The sequence below is a fragment of the Pygocentrus nattereri genome, chromosome 9 (genome assembly GCF_015220715.1).
Source record: "Pygocentrus nattereri isolate fPygNat1 chromosome 9, fPygNat1.pri, whole genome shotgun sequence".
Taxonomy (NCBI): Eukaryota; Metazoa; Chordata; class Actinopteri; order Characiformes; family Serrasalmidae; genus Pygocentrus; species Pygocentrus nattereri.
The window spans coordinates 38265314-38280636 of NC_051219.1; the positions used below are offsets into that span (position 1 = coordinate 38265314).

General features: G+C 39.8%; 1 protein-coding gene across 2 annotated transcripts in view; it reads left to right on the forward strand.

Annotated features, from left to right (window-relative positions):
- The window catches only part of bgnb (biglycan b), a 32693-nt gene that overhangs the window by 11279 nt on the left and 6091 nt on the right, over window positions 1–15323 (forward strand). The window contains exons 2-3 of one of the 2 annotated variants that reach the window (XM_037541197.1): window positions 5893–6175; window positions 15092–15204. In XM_037541197.1, coding sequence (XP_037397094.1) covers window positions 5929–6175; window positions 15092–15204 — 360 coding nt within the window. In that variant the 5' untranslated portion in view covers window positions 5893–5928. Of the gene's footprint in view, window positions 1–5892; window positions 6176–15091; window positions 15205–15323 lie in introns of those variants that run through there. The other variant, XM_017712715.2, reaches the window with a different exon arrangement.

A 15323-nucleotide genomic window follows, 5' to 3' on the forward strand; every position in this document is an offset into this window, starting at 1 on the left:
TAAACATTAGTGATCTTGGACAGATGTTCAATAATACTCCTCCAGAAAGATCTTACATATGAGCAACACCATAACATATGGATAAGTGACCCATTTTTTTCAGTATAATGTGTTTTCTCCCACCTGTCCAGTGTGTATACTGCCTTCCATCCAATGACTGCTGGGATAGGCTCCAGCTCCCCCCCGTGACCCAGAAGGATAAGCAGCTTAGAAGATTGAGTGTGTGGGTGTGTTTTCTCCCTTTATATCAGAGCTTATTTTCTTGTCAGGGGTCTTGCTTTCAGTTTTCTGCAGGGATATTTCTCAGTCCTAGGACTTGCATTTTCTGCTTCTTACCATCCAAGTAATCCAAACACATTCACTGATGTTGCGGTCTGGACTCTGGCGTGGACAGTCCATTTTTCTGAGAACACCAGCAGCTTATTTGTTTGATTTGCACATTGTCTGCTTTGTCTACTTCCTTTTCTCTGTAAAGGCTTCTTGACAGCTGCACATCCCTTCAGACACATAGTGTTGAGTTGTCGTCTTACTGTGGAAGGATGAACAGAAACACCATGTGAAGCTCCTGTACCAAAGATGAAAACTTCAAATACCGTTTAACTGATGGTGACGTTTTGGTGTCTACCAGGTCTTACACAGATGTTAGGAGTCCCATTCTCTCAATATCTTTCTCTGTATCATTTTTTGAGCTTTTTAAACGTATTTTCTTTTCTCTATTGGACAGTAGTGTTTAAACAACCTCTAAATTCTTCACATTAGTATTTGTGTGTATTGTCATTGATATGGTTACTACTTTACAGAAGAAGTATATTTATTAAGGCCACTGTCTTGCATGAGGCCGCTGTCTGGGATATTATGTCTTTTTTAGGACCAGCTTAATATCCACTCTTATATCCGCTGCCTGTTGCAATGCCCTGTTCATGATGTGCTGACATTGAGGATCCATCTGCGAACACTGTGTTCTAATTGTGACAGAGACGAGGGCGGAATTTCCACTGCAGATGTTTCTTTTGCTTGTGCATCACTGAAGTTCCTCCAAGAGGAAAAGTCGGGGTTTCTGAGCATCTGGTCCTTCTGGTTCAGCCATGTGTCTCTTATGATGACAACATGGTAATGAAGTGAGGACAAGTTTTCAGTAAGGGCTTATATGGAGGTTGAGTGGTGTTTGAGACAGAAATTTGGTTCTTATTTTTCTCTTTCATTGCACTTACAAATTAAAGATTATGACCTCTGTCATTACGAATAAGAACATTCTAACTTTGAGGAAGGAAAATACTCTTGGCAGTGAGTGGTAATTGCTCGGTTTTATTTTATAAAGTTAAGTATATGTTTAGAAACGGGAGCAGGTGACAAGTCAGAGTTTAAGCTGTGGTTTGCTTTGGTTAATTGCCAGGATCACACTTCGAGGCTGTCAAGTGGAAAGACATTGGATGGTGTGTCAGGTTTGGTTTAAAGCTGACATTAAAGGAAAACTCCAACATTTTTCATCTCACTCTCTATCTGACACACCTGTGTCATACTACTGATTACCACAAACCAGTGGTGGACAGTAACTAAGTAAATGTAATTGGTTGCTGTGCTTAAGTAGTTTTTTCGCGTATCTGTACTGAAGTTTTTCCTTTTGAGCAACTTTTCACTTTCACTCCACTACATTTCAAAGTCAAATATCTTACTTTTTGCTCCACTAAAGGCTACTTTACCACTGGTTTTTGTGGACATAAAAATGTAACATGTCAAAACAAAAGAAGCGCACAGCAAGAACACCAATCAGGGCACAGCGGTCACTTTGTAAATAGACCACAATGTAGAGATATGTACACATATGCAGTTGTGACTGACGCGTCTTTCTTCTGAATTTATACAAACACTTTTTCATTTGATCGGGTGCCCACTGCTCGCCAGCCTTCTGACCACCATTGAGCTTCATTCTGTACAACGCTGTGCAAACCTCACCCTCATGAACTGACCCTCCCAATGATGCTGCTGCTGCAAAAAACTAATCTAATCAACCATTGCTCCACGTGTTTTCTCCAATACTTTATACTAACACTGTTTGCTCTCCGGTGTCAACCAGAGGAGGATGGGTTCCCCTTCTGATTCTTGATTCCTCTCAAGGTTTCTTCCTCCTACACTTAGGACGTTTTTCCTTGCCACTGTCACCACTGGCTTGCTCGTGGGGCTTGGACCTGGATTTTTCAGTAAAGTGACAACACGTGTTGTAAAAAGAGCTGAATAAATACATTTTGCTTGCTTGCTTTATAGTAAATTTGTTTTGGCTAGTTTATATTTATGAACAGAGACCTACAGATCAATATAGTAAAGGAAACTCATCTGTGAGTCTGTGTTTAAAGTTTTTATTAAACTTGTACTTGTAACTAAGTTGCAAATAAATGTTAAACTGAAACTTTGCCTGTTTGTAAAGATTGATTTGCCACTTGGTTCTACCCATTGGAAATTGTTTGCCTTCAGTGTTTTGTGCTTATGATCATTTTAATAGACATCAGTGTCCCACTAATTAATGACATTCTATTAAACGACTGGTTTATCAAGAGAGACACTGGAGTATTTTCACCTAAAATGAGTTCATGAGGCAAGTCTTGTTACAAAAATGATAATTGCTTTTGGGCAGTTGCTGAATTCTATGCATTAGGATGAGGCAGACGTGGTGTTTTAGTTACGCTTGTTAAATACTGCAAAATATATACAATATATTGAATACAAACTTGCTTACTTTCACTTTCTCCATGGTTTCCCTGTGAAACCTCTAACGACACAACTATGCTGATAATATGTTGAATTATTCCCTCTATAAAATAAACAAGTTATGCAGACTGTTTAATTTATAAATGATAAATAATAAATAATATTTTTGACTGAAGAACTGATGGAATTCAGCAACTGCAGATTCATTTGTATGTGAAGGAAAGCAGGACACAAACGACGATAAGGTAAAATGTAATATGGACATTTATTAGAGATTTTTGGCTAATCAGGTTCAAGTAAACATAACTTGAGCCATGTTCACACAATCTCATAGCAATGTTATCCTCAAATTTGACTTCAATTGGACTGATATTTCTCAAGATGCACTTAGAGACAGACTTAGAGACAGTTGATTATTGAGTTGTGTGTATAAGTCATATAATTCAATAATACTAAAAATAGCTAATAATTAGCTATTAATAAACTGTTGTTTTTCTGCCTTCTTGGTGGCTATAATAAGCACCATTTTGAAGCATTTAAACAACCACAATGAGAGCTAGCCAGGCTAAAGTACAGCCTCCACAGGGTGGGGTTAGTTTTAACAGTGTTACAACAAATGGATTAGTCTATTTATACCCCACATACATTCAGAACAGTTGATTTTGTTTAGAAGTGTTTATGCACTGATTCTTTAAAAACATATGATAGACGTCATGTAAATAAAATATATCTCTACGTATTAGTATATTGTGTGTGTATAAATAAATAAATAAATAAATATATATATATATATATATTTTTTTTAATAGAGAAAATACTTGCTATATGCTACATTTGTGGGATTCTTTGGTCGCTTGTGCAGCCATCTTGCCGGTTTTTCATTTTTCTCATAACACTCCATTTAAAGTGTGCCTCTGAAAAAATATTTAGATGGCCATGGCCAAATATTTAGATGGCCACTAACACTTCACCCTACCCCTCTATCTCAACAAAAACTGGGACTCCCTACCCCTAGGTGTGAACGTGCAGTATGGAAGGCTAAGTGGTAGGGGCAAGAGGTGACATGGGATTGGGCCTAGGATTAAGAGGAGCAGTGCTGAAGTGCTCCTTTAATGGCTGGAGTATCATCAGTGGTGCAGTAGTGACTGTAACCCCTCAGCCATACAGTGAACCCTCGGCTCAGCTCAGTCTTTGTCACAGCAGAGACATCATCACGCTCAGCTGGAGCAGGTTCAGCTATGACATCATGAATGTGCTCTCCACCCTCCCAGACACACACTCACTTACACACACACACACACACGCTGACTGATGGTCAGAAATACACCCCCTTCCTGTCTAATGAATAGCTTGAGTGTTTGCAAATCCCTGTTAGACGTTTACACCGCCACCACAAACTGTATGACCAGTCATGCCCCAGACACACACACATACACACACACACATATGCATGCATACATGCCAGCTGTCTCATTATTCTCCCCTTTCTGCCAAAATTTGGGGGATTTTTCACAGATAAAGACTTTTTACAAGTGCTTGCAAAATTTTTCTTAAATGGATTTCTGTGTAATATTAATTTCCAGTGCAGGTGTGTGGTGATCCGTGCTGGGTGGAACATTAAATCAATGCATGGCAGAAGGCAACAAACCACTCGGTTATTTATTCATAGCCTTCTGTTGAAAAGAGCACTCAGCAGACAGTCACCACATAATGATTTTACTGACCTCCGGCCGGAGGGAAAATGGCCCTGCTACTATAATAATGTTGAAGGGAAACATACTGACTTGTCTTTTTACTCCATGTCCACACTCAGGGTCCACAGAGCAAAGAACAAGTCACCATTCAAACTAAAAGTTTAAGAGCTGACAAAATTTTAGAACTTGTTCTGTAATTTTCCAAATAGTGTTTCACAGTCAAGCAAAGCTGCCTCTAGACATTTAATAATAACTACAGATTACTAATTATTCTGTATTTTATGTAAAAACTTAAGGGTACATTTTGAGGCACTCGGCTTCATGTAGATGTGTTAGTAGTTTTGTACCCCCCTGAAAATGTTTAGCTTGGACCCCTTATCTTACCTTATTTCCCCTTATCACAAAATTATGTAGCTCCTTAGCTCCAGTTCTCACTTAGCATGCAGCAAGCTGTGAATATAGTTTTAAGGAACATGGGACAAAATTATAAAGTGATGTTTGCTGCTTCTCAAAAGTGTTGCATTTGTATGCATGTTACATGGAAGGGTGACAGATTGTAAGATGCCCTACTGTAGGCCCTGTTTTTATAACTAGTCCTCAATTGTTCTTCAGTTGTTATCTCTTTGGAGTTCTTGGAATCTATCTAATCCTCCCTCCCTCCCTGAAGCCCCTGGTTAATGTTCATAAAAGTATATGAAGAGCGCAACCAGTGGGTTTAAATTGCTGTTAGAACCAGGGGGTATAAAAAGATGTTAGAACCAGGGGGCACAAAATGTGTGAGATATTGTGTTACCCCTAAGATAATACAGATCTAAACCACTTTCTTTTATCTTAAAGGGCCCAAAAAAGGGCCACTTTTTTCATAGTTTAATGTTTTCCTTGAGGTTCACTTATGATGCTAGTGTGGGTTTATGTTTCAAAAACAGTCATAATTCATTTTTACGTGACTATTTTTGAACCTTTTTCTATCCCTTAGAATTAAACAGGCTGTTTTTGGTACTGTGCCTTTTAGGACTGATATATCTGTTAGAATAAAACCTCTCATCTCCAAAAAAAGGTAACTTTATAAGACAATGAACACATTTCTTAAATTTGAATGGAAGTAAATGGAGAAATATTTTTTTCCAAGACATATTAGACCATTTCTGTTGGCCCGTTCATCATGACATTTTGAAACAACATAAAAGGCAACTGCCTTTTTCAATTCGTGTCAAAAAATTCAATGGTTGGTTGCCCTGCATTGTACCTCATTCAAAGAGCAGTCTGGGCTGAAACACTCCTCATTAACTTCACTGTGAATGGGCGGAGCAAAACATCTGTAAGCTGAATAGACAGATGAATGACATCAGAAAAACGATGAATTTGAAACTGGCTGTGTTTGAAGCTTAGTTTGCCTATGTGGACTGTATGAACTGGAAGTCAGTGTTTTGAAACTTTAGCAATGTTGTATCTCTCTCTCTCTCTCTCTCTCTCTCTCTCTCTCTCTCTCTCTCAGGTCAGAGTGTGTCAGTGTGTCACTAGTGTCTCAGTGATGTTCTCCCACTACTGTGTCCTGCTGCTGAGCGTGTTCAGCCTGACCCCTCTCTCTCTGGCACTGCCCTTTGAGCAGAGGGGCTTCTGGGACTTTGGCATCGATAGTGATGGCGGAGGCTTGATGACGACGATGATGAGGGATGAGGAAGAAGGCTCAGCCATGGAGGAACCGTCACCTCCAGAGTTCCCCATGTGTCCGTTTGGGTGTCACTGTCAACTGAAGGTGGTCCAGTGCTCAGATCTGGGTGAGTGTTAGAGTCACAGATGTGTGTAATAGAGAGGATGAAAGAAAAAGAGAGATGTTGAGGCAACAATTCAAACAGAAAAATCACATTTATGCAGTTTTCCCTTCACTTCAAATTAAGTCAGTCAACCCAGGACACTAACACAGTTTGTTACTTTATCCTTGCCCTGCAGCTACACTATATTGCCAAAAGTATTCGCTCGTCTACCTTCACACGCATGAGATCAGGACTGCAGGCCAGTCAAGTTCTTCCACACCAAACTCACTCATCCATGTCTTTATGAACCTTGCTTTGTGCACTGGTGCTCAGTCATGTTGCAACAGGAAGGGGCCGTCCCCAAACTGTTCCCACAAAGTTGGGAGCATGAAATTGTCCAAAATCTTGGTGCTGAAGCATTAAGAGTTCCTTTCACTGGAACTAAGGGACCAACTCCTGAAAAACAACCCCATGCCATAATCCCCCCTCCACCAAACTTTACATTTGGCTCAATGCAGTCATGCAAATGCAAATACTGTTTTCCTGGCAACCGCCAAACCCAAACTCGTCCATCGGATTGTCAGATAGAGAAGCGTGATTTGTCACTCCAGAGAACACGTCTCCACTGCTTTAGAGTCCAGTGGCGGCGCGTTACACCACTGCATTCGATGGTTTGCATTGCACTTGGTAAGGCTTGGATGCAGCTGCTCAGCCATGGAAATCCATTCCATGAAGCTCTCTGTCTGTGCTGTTCTGGAGCTTATCTGAAGGCCACATGAAGTTTGGAGGTCTGTAGCGATTGACTCCGCAGAAAGTTGGCGACCTCTGTGCACTATGGGCCTCAGCATCTGCCGACCCTGCTCTGTCATTTTATGTGGCTGACCACTTTGTGGCTGAGTTCCTGTCATTCCCAATCACTTCCACTTTGTTATAATACCACTGACAGTTGACTGTGGAATATTTAGTAGTGGGGAAATTTCACGACTGGACTTGCACAGGCGGCATCCTATCACGGCACCACGCTGGAATTCACTGAGCTCCTGAGACCCATTCTTTCACTAATGTTTGTAGAGGCAGTCTGCAGGCCTAGGTGCTTGGTGTTATACACCTGTGGCCTTGGAAGTGATTGAAACACCTGAATTCAATGATTTGGATGGGTGAGTGAATACTTTTGGCAATATAGTGTACGAGTCTAATGTAGCTAACAAGTTATGGAAGTAATTAAATAAATAAGTATTGGTTTCTTAAGTGATTTTGAACAGCTCCGACATGGTAACTTTACAGGAAAGATTATTTACTTTTAATGTAACTGCTGTGCTGAAATAATGTTAAAACTAAAAATCTGAAAAAATTGAGATACCTGTTGTTTTCTGGACAGTGATAATATGCTCACTGTATGACATACTGTTATTTACATGCCTTTGATGTAAGTCACCAAAAGCTGCCTGAGAGGAAGTTATGCTGTAGATTTTCCAGCTTTAACTGAAGTGGCGTATTTGAGTGTGAATAAAAGATTAATGTGTTTTACAACAATAGAACTCCAACGACAGAAGAGATAGAATTAAGAGATGATTAGTATTTATATTACTTGACTGAAAACACCTGTAAAACATAAGATACATAGCATCATTAAATGACTATTAAACTATTATCTGTTTTGGTCGTCTAGCAAGCCAGTTACCGCAGTCTTGCATTCTTGAAAAAGAACTGTGTGTTTGGTGCTTCACAAAATTGGTTTCCATGACTGAGCAGCTACACACAAGCCTACAATCAAATGCACAATGCCACACGTCGGGGGCAGTGGTGTAAAGCACACCACCACTAGACTCTGGAGCAGTGGAAACTTTCTGTGGAGAACAGTTCCAGTGTGACTGAGCCACCAGCGTGGCTGTGCTTTTTACCTTGTACAAAGCAAGGTCCATAAAGACCTGGCTGGGTGAGTTTGGCCCTCACAGAGCCCTGACCTCAACCCCATCAAACACCTTTGGGGTGAACTAGAGTGGAGACTGTGAGCCAGGCCCTCTTGTCCTACACCAGTGTCTAACCTCACAAATGCTCTTCTGGATGAATGGACAAGAAAATCCCACAGACACATTCTGAAACCTTGTAGAAAGCTTCCCAGAAGAGGGGAAGCTGTTATAGCTGCAAAGAGGGACCAACTCCATATTAATGCCTATGGATTTAGAATGGGACGTCATAAAAGCCCCTGTAGGTGTAATGTGTCGGTGTCCCAATACTTTTGTCCATACAGTGTGTGGTTGTCCCAATACTTTTTTGTCCATATAGTGGAGATGCGAAGTCATTCACACTAAGATTAAAGTGCAACATCTGTATAGTTTGGGTAGTGTTTGTATTCATGATCTGGTAGGTGCCATTGCCCGTGACCAGCTTAACAGCTTGAGGGTAGAAATTGTCCTTGTACTTGGTGGTTCTAGACAATGTTTTATTGTCTCATCCCAGATGACAGCGAGTGGAACAGAGAGTGTCTTGGTAGCTTGGTATACTGCTAGCTTTCTTCAGGCATCTTTTATTAAATGCCCTCTATGAGTGGGAGGACAGCTTCAGTGATGAAGTGCACAGTGTTCCCCACCCTTTGCAGGGCCTTCTTGTCTGCAGCAGCAGAGCTGCCATACTAGACTGTGATGCAGCTGGTCAGTGTGGTCTCCACTGTGGACCTGTAAAGGTTGCAGAGCAGCTGATGTGGAAGGCTGACTCTCCTCAGCCTCCCAAGGAAATGGAGGCATTGTTGGGCCTCTTGAAGACAAGTAACAAGTTTGAAATGGTATACAAGCTGTTATTAAGATTAAATGACCCTTATTAGTCCCACAACGGGGAAATTTCACCTCCACATTTAGCCCATCTGTGAAGTGAAACACCACATACATTCTAGTGAGCACACTTGCCCGGAGCGGTGGGCAGCCCAATTCACAGCACCCAGGGAGCAGTTGGGGGTCAGGTGTCTTGCTCAAGGACACCTCAGTCATGTGCTGTCGGCTCTGGGGATCGAACCGGCGACCTTCCAGTCACAATGCTGGGTCACTATCCTTCAGCCCATGACTGCCCCAGGATACTGATGAATGTTTAGAGTGTATAGAGTATATAACCATTTTGGTGGATGAGTGAAAGAAGGAAGGAATGACTAAATAGTCAGGAAGCGATAAGGAGTGGGAGTCAGAGTGGTTGTCTCAGAGAGAAAGAGCATGCAAGAGAGAGAGATAGAGAGCCAGACAAAGAGAGAGAGAGATGCGAAGAAAAAGAAAGGCATTCTTCAGGGATTTACCCAAAGAACATGGAGGAAACAGAGGCTTTGATTCAAACGATGAAATGGTTCTGTGTAATTTCCTCGCAAGCTTTGAGGAGCGATGGCGTGTTGTTCTTGGGACGCACACAGGATGTTTGACAGGAAGGAGTGGAGAGAGAGAGAGTTGGGGCAGGGGGAGCATCCTGCACACAGAGACATGCTGAAAGGCTCGGGTTGAAGAGCTGTTGTTTATTTATGAATTAAGGATAAAATAGGGCGTGATTAACCCATCATGTCAACCAATGAACGCATACAACAAGGTCACATTTGCAAACAGAAGCTCTGGTCAAACAGAGGTCCGCTTCACACTGCTTATTTCTCCCTCTGTTTTTCGTTCCACTGGTGGAAAATAACAGAAATACGCCAGTTATTTTGGGGAGAAATGTACTAGCAATAAGTTTGTCATTTGCTGTAAATCATGTGTTTATTTCTTTTTAGTCATTGATGTGAGTTAAAGATCACCTAGTTGACAGTCATTTTACATACAGATGTTCACTCAACCATCTAGTTTCTTCCCAATTTCACTTTGCAGAAAATTAGCAGTTAGTCACGTTAACTCGAACCATTGAAATTAGACAATAAATAAATAAATAAAAATAATTTACTATCTCTACGCATGAGAATTGACTGTTTTCAGAAGTGGCTTGTACTATCCATCCATCCATCCATTTTCTAAGCCGCTTCTCCGTCAGGGTTGCGGGGGGATGCTGGAGCCTATCCCAGCAGCCTTCGGGCGGAAGGCAGGATACACCCTGGACAGGTCGCCAGTCCATCGCAGGGCAGACAGACAGACACAGACAGTCACTCACACACTCACACCTAGGGGCAATTTAGCATATCCAATTGGCCTGACTGCATGTCTTTGGACTGTGGGAGGAAACCGGAGAACCCGGAGGAAACCCACGCAGACACGGGGAGAACATGCAAACTCCACACAGAGAGGACCCTGGCCGCCCGGTGGCTCGTACTAATGAGCAGTAAATCCATTTACTTAGTTAAATGGACTTAAATGCAGTTTGTTCTGATTGAGCTTTTCCAAAAGATGATACTTTTTTACTTTGACTTTAACTGTATTTGTGAAGAAAATAATCCATGCTTTACTCAATTCCAGGTTTGACATTTAGCTGCTTTAGCTTCTTTTTTCTGTTCAATTTCCTTCTGTTCAGCACCTGGACTGCTTTGTTGTTCCTCACAACTCTAACTTTTAGGGTTTTTTTCTTCTTTTCCACCAAAAGAATCCCAAAAAGGTCTCATATTGATAGATGCTGAAAGTTTCACTGAAGCTCTTTAAGTTACTCAATACTTAAAACCTCTGTATAACTCATTAAAAATGTAAGCAGAGTCATTCAGTTTGGTTTGATGTGAAATGCTTCATTCTATAGTGAGAAAGATTCACAGTGGTTGTGATAGAAACCAGATGTGGGAGGAGTTTTAATGCCTCTAGAAGTTTCCATACAGAGAGATATTACCTAAAGTATTTATGGATACACTGCCCGGTGAATGGTGAAATGGTGAAACATTGTTTTACTGTAGTTTTTAGATAAGATTTTGACCAGACCCATATTTTTAAAACACACAAATGGTGGAGAGTTACATGCAAGCAAAACAGACCAAAATAATTTTTTTTACGACTTTTATCATTTGTTTCACAGTATTTTACCATTATCAATATTACATATAACAATATTTGTAGACATACTGGTCAGTCTGGATAGTAAAAAAAAGTATACAGGTGTAGACAGTGCAACTTCTGGTTCCTGTCATCACCACTGTAAAGATATCTGACTCAGTATATTTCTCTAGAATAGTGCCGTTCATATCAAACCACTCTGAATTACTTTTTGACTGAATGACTATTGAATTATGCAGAAGCTTATAAAAATCAATAAGTGGCTTAGAAGATTAGTTTTAATTAGTAGCCTGATACTTTTGCACTTTCACTCAGATTGTATTTCTTGAAAGATACTGTTACTTTAGAAATTATTTAACAGAAATAACAATACTTTTAATAATAATTTTTAATAGAATGTCATTAATTAGTGACGCTAGTGTCTATTAAAAGCATCATAAGCACAAAAAAGTGTGGCTCTGAAATAACATTTTCCGAACAAGCAAAGTTTCAGTTTAAGATTTATTTGCAACTTAGTTACAAGTTTAAGTTTAATAAAAACTTTAATCACAGGCTCACAAATCAGTTTTGTTTTACTATATTGAAATTTACTATAAAATGAAATGGTGTTTGTATAAATTTTGAAAAAAGACACATCAGTCACGACTGCATATGTGGACATATTTCTATATTGTGCTCTATTTACCCACAAAGTTGAGAGCAATATGTTATATCTGTTGACTAATTCTTTGATGTGTGATTGTCAGTCAATGATTGTATTAACACCGTCCTGTCTTACCTGCTAAAGTGACCTAAGTATAGTGTGGATGAGCTTGCACTGGGTCAGTATGTCCACCAGGTCAAAACAAGCTCAAAACAAAGTGACCGCTGTGCCCTGATTGGTGTCTTGCTTTGCGCTTCATTCATTTGAACATGTTACATTTTTCTACATGCATAAACCAAAAGGAAGACAGATTTATCATAATATAGAGGAGGAAAAAGAAAAATATTTAGAAATGTAGTGGAGTGAAAGTAAAAAGTTGCCCATAATGGAAAAACTTCAGTAAAATACAGATTTTTCTCTTACTTTTCTGTAGGCGCCCCATCCTAGTCCTGGAGATCTGCTATCCTGCAGAGTTTAGCTCCAGTCCTAATCTAACACACCTGATCCAAGTAATGAAGGCCTTCAGAGGTATCTGAACATTCCAGCTCTGCAGAATGGCAGATCTCCAGGACCAGGATTGAGCACCCCTGCTTTTTTGTATGTCTTATCTGGGTCATCTATGTAAATAATAAACACATATTTTTGGGGGGCAGATTTGCATAAGGCTGTGGCTGGTGGGCTGTAGTTGTTGTGTAATTTAATGGTCAGAGTTTGGCCTGACTTGGTAGGTTGGTGAGCTATACTGGCTCAGTGCTCATCATCTGTGGCAGGTGGGAGACCAGCAAAGAAAAAATACCCAACGTCCCTGCAAATAAAGAGGAAATCCTCCCAATATTTTCCAACTGGCAGACAATTCTCTGTCTCTGAAGAGAGCAATAAGCCGGACGGGGTTTTAATTAATACAATTAAATCATGTAAATTACATAATGTCATTTATTGTTAACGATATCTACAATAAACCCAATCAGCCACTAAGATTTTAGAACTAAAACTGTCTGTTTTCTAACAGTCATTAAAACACACACAGCACAGAAATGAGTAAAATATAGGCTGTGAATGAGGTGAATGGTATTTAATTTCTCACTCTTGTTTTTCTTGACCACCTCTAAGAAGCTGGAGCAAAGCCTTTGGACATTTCACATTTACTGCTTTAAAAATGGCTGGAGTTAGACGGAGGCACAAAAGGGGCTAGTATAAATCACTGGACTCTACTGGGGGTTATGAATGTCCTGCTATAGATTATATGGCACTGAATTACAGTAAGAGGAGAGCCTTTGTTTCTGACATGGGCCCAGCATGGCTAACGGCCACACATATGTTCTTGATATACATGAGATACTCATATAGTCAGCCTCAAAATAGGCGTTTTATTTAGTTTATGTTCTTGATCATATTGAGCATGATTCACTGTGTTTAAAGAGCAAAATAATTTTTCATTTTCTTCCACCGTAATAATTAGCGTTTTGTGAGCTTCAGTGCAAAAAAATGATTTACTCTCAATGAATAAAAATGACAAGAAGTTGATCCTCTCAAGGCTTACCACTCAACCCGGCATCTAGCATTCAATGTTGAACTTTTCTTGATGTTTACTTTAGAACACCTATTGTGTCAGTATAAATGAGGGGCACAGTAAAGATCTTTAGTTGCTGTGGGCTCTCCTGCACCGTGCCCCTCACAGAAAATTAAATATAATATCAAAATTTTCTGTATTTAGTGTGTCCACTTTTTGCTTTTATTACAGCTTTCACTGAATGTGTATACACACACTTAATAATCCAACAACTGCAGAAAATCAGATTTTGTCAGTAATCTGATAAATGTATTTATATGCACTTTAGTAATCAGATATCGGGGAAACTCTGGGTTTATATGAGTCAGGCAGTGATCAGATTTCTGCTTTTCAAACGGCCAATAAACTCACAGAAGAAGACGTGATGTAAATGTAACATTGCACCATTTTACCTGCAAATATGAACATACATCATCTAGAAGATGAAAAATATTTAAATCCTTAATTTTGTGGAGAATGTAGTTGGTTTCAGTGTTGCTCCAAAAGTGTTTTGCTGCGTTTCGCAGCAACGTTATTTGCTTATTTCCGGTACAGCAGACAGTTTTGCACATGTGCAGACTGAGAAATCTGAAAGATATTAGAGTAAGAGTTCACATGCACTGAGAAATCTGATTACCGAGATAAAATCCAGCTCTTCATCAGATTTCTTAATCGGATTTCTAGTCATGTTTACATGACCTTTTGAATAATCAGATAACTGCAGAAATCCGATTATGATCGGAATATTGAGCGCACGTAAACACTCAACGTTCTTTTCGGGGAGCTCACTTTCAGTTTTTCAAAGAAATCTGCAGTGATGTTTTTCCACACCTCCAAAGTTCAGTCTTAGAAGTTGGTTGCATTTTCTTCACAATCCAAGTAATCCAAACACATTCAGTGATGTTGTGGTCTGGACTCTGAGGTGGTCAGTGCATTGTTCTTAGAGCCCCAGCAGCGTCTTTGTTTGATTAGAAATATTTTCTTCTTCTTTTTTCTTCTATTATCTTTCTTTTTAAGGGCAACCTGAAAGCTACACATCTTTTCAGACCCATGGCGCTGATTTGTCTTCTCATAGTAATAGGATGGACAGAAACACCTGTGGATTTTTTCAGATTTACAGCAAGAGTGGAGTTATATTTTTCTCCTGTCAGATGAAAAATGTAAAGATTGTTTATCTGAGGGTAACAGTTTTGGTTGCCTACTGTGTCTCGCACAGTTGTTAAGAGTCCCATTTTTTCTGTATCTTTTAATAATTTTTTTTTTTTTTCTTTTGTATGAAAGTTCAAGTTATATACGGAATTTCACCAGAAACATCTCCTGATGAAAATAAATGACTTATTTTACTTGAAATGAAATAAATGTTGTAGTTACACATAAAGCCAGAGCATTTTAACTGATGGTCAAGTGGTTTCTGTACTGACCCGAACATGAACAGCTTCATGGCTTGTTGCACGTCTCATACACATTAAGCTTTCGCTCACAGTAAATACCTTGTATCTCTGCAGGGCGTGTGACAGAGGATGTAGTGGTCAGAGTGTCCTATTTCATTACATTTTTATTTATTTGCTTTTATTTTGCTGACACGGAGGAAGCCCTGGCCTAAGAGGCTTTGTGAATTGAAACCAGCTGGGGAGCATATGGTGTGCTCCTTGTGTGAATGCGTATGAGTGTCTATGTGAATTCCACTGTGGTTGTTTGCTTGTGTGTTTGCCCATTTTAAGATATACTTGTCAGTGAGATGTATAGATGTACACAGAGCCGTATATGTTCCACAAGTGCCATAAACTAGCATGTGTACATTTTCTGTGCATGTTTAGGGTTGACCGAAGTCCCCAAAAACATCCCCACTGACACCAAGCTGCTGGACCTGCAGAGCAACCGCATTACCGAGCTGAAGGAGAATGACTTCAAAGGCCTCTCCAACCTCTACGTAAGAAAAACCATTGCTTAATGAGGCTAATACTGAGAAAGAGAATAAAAGAGTCTGTTTAGAAAGAGTTTTCCTGTAGGGTTTTGATGCAAGTAATAAAATATGGTTCTTTATGGACT